Below are 6,224 nucleotides of genomic sequence, written 5' to 3'. Positions count from 1 at the left end.
ATTTTATTTCCCACCATATTTTTTGAAACCCTCTGGTGTGTGTATCATGTCCAGCCATTACCATGAACAGTTCCTGAGGTTTTCCATCTCTCCCTTGGGTTTTAAATGATTGATTTTTCAGCATTAAATCACCAAGTCACCTGTGAGTGAATTCAAACCTCCAACCTTAGCTGTCTATGACTTATTTTACATTATATAAAGAGCTTCGTTGGATAATCAATAAAAGCAAAGAGATAAGAAATGAGTAATTCACTAGTAATCCCTTTGTTGTTGTTGTTAAGTGCTGTTGAGTCAGTTCTGACCCATAGCGACCCTGAACAGGGTTTCCAAGGCTATAAATCTTTACAGAAGCAGAAAGCCTCATATTTCTTCCGCAGAGCAGCTGGTAGTTTCAAACTGCTGACCTTGCAGTTCGCAGCCGGATTCGTAACCACTATGCTACCAGAGCTCCTTAGTAATCCCTTTACCCCAACAAATTAAACTTTGTTTGCTGTCCAAACAATTTTACAGAACTGCACTACGTGTCCTATCAAATCAAAGGATGTGTTTTCTAATAGTGAGATCAGTCTTTTCCTGTATAATTCAGTAATTTCAGCAGTTCTGTTAGATGCTAGTCCATCTGTGTCACCGGAATGGGAGCAGTAAGCATGGGAAAGAGACCCCATGGTGCAGGGTGAAAGAGGATAGGAAGAAGAGTCTCTTGTGAGTGAAGTAGGACAGGGTTAAAGGTTAGAATCTAGGCCACTCAGACAAGGCGCTGTGATGCTTGAGCATCAATGTGGCTGGTGTGAGTCCGTCTAAAGTGAAAACTGAGACAACAAAGGAAATGTTGAGCTGGGGTTAGAGGCTGTTTCAATGACAAGTTTTATATGGGTTATTTTTGGAAGACAAGAGTCTCCCTGAATGTGAAGTCACTGCACTGTGTGTCTAGGATCTGGATGGATTTGCTGTTGAGCATGATTTCACAGAATTTCTGAAATGAAAGTGGAAGAAGGTATTAAGAAATACCTTCTTGCTTATTACAGAGAGGAGAGAGATCCACTTTTCTGCTCTAGTTATTGTGCTTTAAGTATCATGAATTAAATAATGCCTATGTTGATGAAGTGGAAGAGGCCTCTTAGGTTTCAGATCTGTCCTTTAGTTTCTCATCGTTGATGTTTTCTGAGAAACTCTCCCTTTGAGCACTGGGCTGTAATAACTTTGTGGGTACACTCTAGGTCTGTTGGTTTTTCCATATGTTTTTTGCTGTTTAAGTCTCTCGGGATAGGAGGCATTGTGCTGGCATCTACCCAGAGGTAGCTGGTCACTCTTGGCCATCTGGTGTGCAGCAGTCACCACACCAAGAGAAAACATGGCGTACGAGCATTGGATGGCCATGTCTTAATTACATTTCAAGATGCAATTTTTGTAGTCTTTGAATATTTTTTCCCCCTGTTTCCTTCCTTGAACTAGATTCTGGGAGGAAAGGGTAGAAAAAAAAAAAAAAAATCAGTTTAGTTTAGTTATCTCAGTAACCTCTTGCATTAAGGAAATTTTTGGTTACTTACAAATCATCAGCTTGATGATTTTAAAAACAGAGGGCATCTTATAGCCTTAACTCCTGCTACAAAAACACATCTCGCAAGCTTTTAAGTTATGTAACATATTTCAAGTAAAGGACTGAGTCAAAATTGTTAGGCAGTGACCTTACTGGAAGATGGCAACACAATGGTCTGGTCTGATTTAAAGACTACTAGTGCCAGAGCTCTGGTAGCGTAGTGGTTACGAATCAGGCTGCTAACTTCAAGGTCGGCAGTTCAAAGCTACAAGTTGTTCCGTGGGAGAAAGATGAGGCTTTCTGCTCCCGTAAAGATTTACAGCTTCGGAAAACCTGTGCTGGGTCACTATGGGTCAGAACCGACTCCACAGTACTTAACAAAAACAACAAAGTCTCAGAGTTAGTTATTGTCATTAAGTGCTATGGAGTCGGTTCTTATAGTGACCCAGTATAGGGTTTCCAAGGAGCAACCAGTGAGCTTGAACTGTCGCTCTTGAAGTTCAAACCAATCTTGCAGTCCAGTGCATTAACCCACAGCTCCACAAACTAAGTCTCAGAATTGGGCAAGGTAATTTCATTCTTTGTCTAGCCACATACTAGGGTGATTTTGAGGGCCAGTGGTTGTTCAGCGATAGAACTCTCTTCCTCCATGCAGAAGACCCAGCTCAATTCCTTACCATTACACCTCATGTGAAAGGAGCTCTGGTAGCATAGTGGTTACGAATCGGGTGGTTAACTTCAAGGTTGGCAGTTTGAAACTACCAGTCATTTTGTGGGAGAAAGATGAGGCTTTCTGCTCCTGTAAAGATTTACAGCCTTGGAAACCCTGTGCAGGGTCGCTATGAGTCGGAACAGACTCAACGGTACTTACCAACAACACCACTTCATGTGCAACTACCATGTGGCTTATGTACTGCTGTGATGTTAAACAAGTTTCAGCTGAGCTTCCGGCCTAAGACAGAGTAGGAAGAAAGCCCTGGAGGTCGACTTCCAAAGCTTAGCCAGATAACACCTTATGGGTCCCAATAATCTGAGCCGTAACTGATGATGGAGATGATGTAGCATTTGGCAGCATTGTGTTCCATTGTGCATAGTCACCATGAGTCAGGGGCCAACACAACAACAGTAACAACAACCACAGTAGTGTGGCTTTGGGGCCACCCTATTCACTTCTACCATGACTCCTGCATTTACATAAGACAGGGACTGTACTCTGCCTTGTTTGTCATTCAATAATAGACGGCATGTGAAAGCACTTTGCAAGTTGTAATACTCAATACCAATATAAGGACATTGTTAGGAGTCCTGGTGCGGTACCAGACTGCTAGCAGCAAGGTCAGTGGTTCAAACCCACCAGCCGCTCCTCAGAAAACCTATACAAGGTCATTAGGAGTTGGGCCTCACTCGACAGTACGTAACAACAATAGAGACGAGTGTGTTTGAATATGTTTTGCGTTCAAACACATTTTCATTCTCTTTACAAGCCTGTCAGTCATTTCTATATTCAAACTTAAAACTACAGAGACTCGATGTAGCTCGACTGTCTTTTTCTTTTCAGTGTAATTAGTGGTCTGAATGTTTGCTTTTGGAGGGACTTTGATGCCCCACATTCTACAGAATGAAAGCTCAGTGTTCCTCAAAAGACAGTGTTCCTCAAAAGTGAACTTAAGTAGAGTCTTCAGAAAGCTGTGGGATCTTATGCCGGCATCAAGCTGTTCACCACTTTCAGTATTTTGTAGAAAAGCCTGTTTGTTTGTTTTTATGTCAATGCAGTTGACATCAATGGAGGGACCTAGGCTGGTGACTATATCCTGAGAGCTGCCACTCCAATAGGACAGCATCAGCCACATGTAGCTATTTACACTTAAGGTCATTACAACTGAACTTCTAAGGTATACCTGCAAGGTCAGTGATTCAGATTCATCAGATGCTCCTCAGAAACCCTATGCAGGCTTGTTATGTGATAGAACCAACTTGATGGCACTTAACAACAATAACAATGAAACAAGGTATAAGTATCCCTGGTAACATAGTGGATTACGAGCTGAGCTGCTAACCGCAAGGTCAGTAGTTCGAACCTACCAGTTATTCCGAGGGAGAAAGATGAGGCTTTCTGCTTCTGTAACGATTTCCAGCCTCGGAAACCCTATCTAAGGGTCAGTATGAGTTGGAACCAACTCAGTGGCATGTCACCACCACCAGTAAGGTGTGCTCACAATGGAATGGCCAGCCATTCAAGATCCATAGGACAACATTTACCTAAGGACAAAGTTGAGAAGGGTAGGAAAGGAGGGTAGAATGCCAATGAGAAGCACAGGAAGGAAGTGGGATAACTGTTGTTACATGGAGGGGACTGTAGTCACTGAGATGAAACTAAGCACATCATATGTTGAATGTAAAACTGATCATCTGTTTTGTAAAACTTCATTTAATCCCAAGAAAAAGTTTCAAAAGAAGGAAAAATTCAGTTCCTCAGTTGCGCTAGCCATCTTTCAAGTGCTCAACAGTCTAAGTACAGACAATGGTTGTTGTTTTGGATGACAGAGATTGTATGTAATAGACAACTTCCACCATTACAGATTCTATTGGAGAACGTTGTCCCAGAAGGGTGGGTGCCATTGTTCAGAGGCCTAGCTTTCAGACAATTCCTAGCTTTTGTACAGAATCTTTATGCCGTTTTTAAGTCTCCTACCTAAACTAGCAACCATTCTCCACACCCTTAACCTTTAACAGTCAATTCCCTGCCTGTCCCTCCCTTTAAGCTAGACTTAGAGTGCTTGTTGATTTGACATTTGTAAATGTTCTTTTCTCCCCATTGCGTCCCACAGGTCCTGTGTGACAGACATGTGTGAATGTCCAGTCCATAAAAACTGTTACTGCGAGTCCTTCTTGGCCTACACCCGGGCCTGCCAGAGAGAGGGAATCAAAGTCCACTGGGAGCCTCAGCGGAACTGTGCAGGTGAGAAGGAGTCTTAGACCCATCCACAGAGCATCTCTGTATGTATGTTTGGCAATGGAACAGACTTTCTGGTGTGAATTGCCGTGTCTCCTCTTGGCCAAAGGAATCCATCAGTGACCCGAGCAGATTCCATCTTGATAAAACACAAGGGCTTCCCACTGGTCAGAGTAGAAAGCATTTAAGACAAATGCTTTGAGAAGACAAGCACATTTTAACAATTTAAGGATTTCCAGTGTTGCAAAATCCTCCCAACCAAGATACCATCTGCATGTACTTAGCATGTGGACATTCACAGCTGTGGTGTAGGTGCTGTGTGAAGCACAGAAGGTACCAGACAGTTACAAACATGTAAGGCCTTTGGGATAAAACTGATATATACAAGGGAGCATCAGAAAGTTTGTGGAAAGATTCCATTGGCTTTTAATTCCAGTTCTCCATGAACTTTTTGAAGTTGCTTCATATATTTTTTTTTGAGAGAGGGTTATGTAAACCCTAACAGAATGTTCCTCTCCCCTGTGAGATGGGTCCTAGAATAGTTGTTATTAATTTTGTGACCTCAGGCAAATTAGTTAGCTTATTTATTATCTGTAAAGTAGACTCCTTTGTACATGCAGCAAACATTTTATATCAAAACAGCCAAATTCCGGTCATTGTGCTAAGCACTGTGCGTTGTTTGTATTTAGAGATGAGGCCTCTGTCATTGGGTTCACTGGCAGGTCAATGGGAGAACCACAGAAAACAAGGACAATAAGTATTTGCAAGTAACAGTAAGTGCCACTGAGTGGCAAAGAAGTAGAAAACAAAAGGAAAGGGGCATATAATTTGAAGACGGAAGACTTGCGTTTCAGCCACACCCTGCAGAATCGGTTGAACAGATTGGTCAGTGTTGGTTGAGTGGTAGAGTCTCTCCTTCTGTCTGGTTTGATTCCTACACCTCATGCGTTGCTAGCACCCATCTGTCAGTGGAGACTGGTGTGCTGCTATGATGTGGAATAGGCTTCAGTGGAGCTTCTAGACAAATGTGAGCAAGGAAGAGAGATCTAGTGTTCTACTTCTGAAAATCAACCCATGAAACCCTGTGGGTTGCAATGGTTCTATTGTGTTGTGCCCAGGGTTGCCCCAAGTCAGTTGGACAACAGCTAACAACAATCACCATTAGCGAAGGGAACCCAGTGTAGCTGGAAGAGAAAGAGGGTACAAGAGAAATGTGGAGTGCACAGGACTGGATCACACAGGTCTTCACAGGCCTTTGGAATGAATCTGGAGTCTAGCTTTCTTCTAAGAGCAATACAAATCAGGATAGATTTGAACCAAGACTCTTTCTGTTTTTAACATATTTCTCGGGCTAGTGTATGGATAATAGATACAGGGTCAGGCAGGAGACTATTGTAATGGTCCAGGTAGAAAAAAAAAAGATATTGGCATGAGATAAGATGCCAGCAGTGCACCAGGTTAGAAGTATAGAGGTTCTAGAGTTAGTTTGGAATTTTACAACAATGTTTACTATGAAGTCATGAAGATTTAGTGATACTGCATGCATGAGGATGTGAAGCATCTAGAAGAGTATATAACTCATAAAAGATGCACATCCATGTGTGGTAGTTGCTGCTGCTATTTAGATTCTAGAGTGAGACGAATGAATATGCACAGAGCACAGAAAATTCCCGACAATCTGAGGTTTAGGAAACTTTTCTGCCAAGCACCAGATTTGCCAATACTAGGTGTCTT

General features: G+C 42.3%; 1 protein-coding gene across 1 annotated transcript in view; it reads left to right on the top strand.

Moving 5' to 3' along the window:
* BMPER (BMP binding endothelial regulator) overlaps positions 1-6,224 on the top strand; it is a 410,362-nt gene that overhangs the window by 393,206 nt on the left and 10,932 nt on the right. Inside the window, exon 14 of the mRNA XM_006832140.1 lies at positions 4,366-4,496. Coding sequence (XP_006832203.1) covers positions 4,366-4,496 — 131 coding nt within the window. The remainder of the gene's footprint in view (positions 1-4,365; positions 4,497-6,224) is intronic.

The sequence above is a fragment of the Chrysochloris asiatica genome, unplaced genomic scaffold (assembly GCF_000296735.1).
Source record: "Chrysochloris asiatica unplaced genomic scaffold, ChrAsi1.0 scaffold00006, whole genome shotgun sequence".
NCBI classification, from domain to species: domain Eukaryota; kingdom Metazoa; phylum Chordata; class Mammalia; order Afrosoricida; family Chrysochloridae; genus Chrysochloris; species Chrysochloris asiatica.
This window is presented reverse-complemented; position numbering and strand designations above follow the sequence as displayed.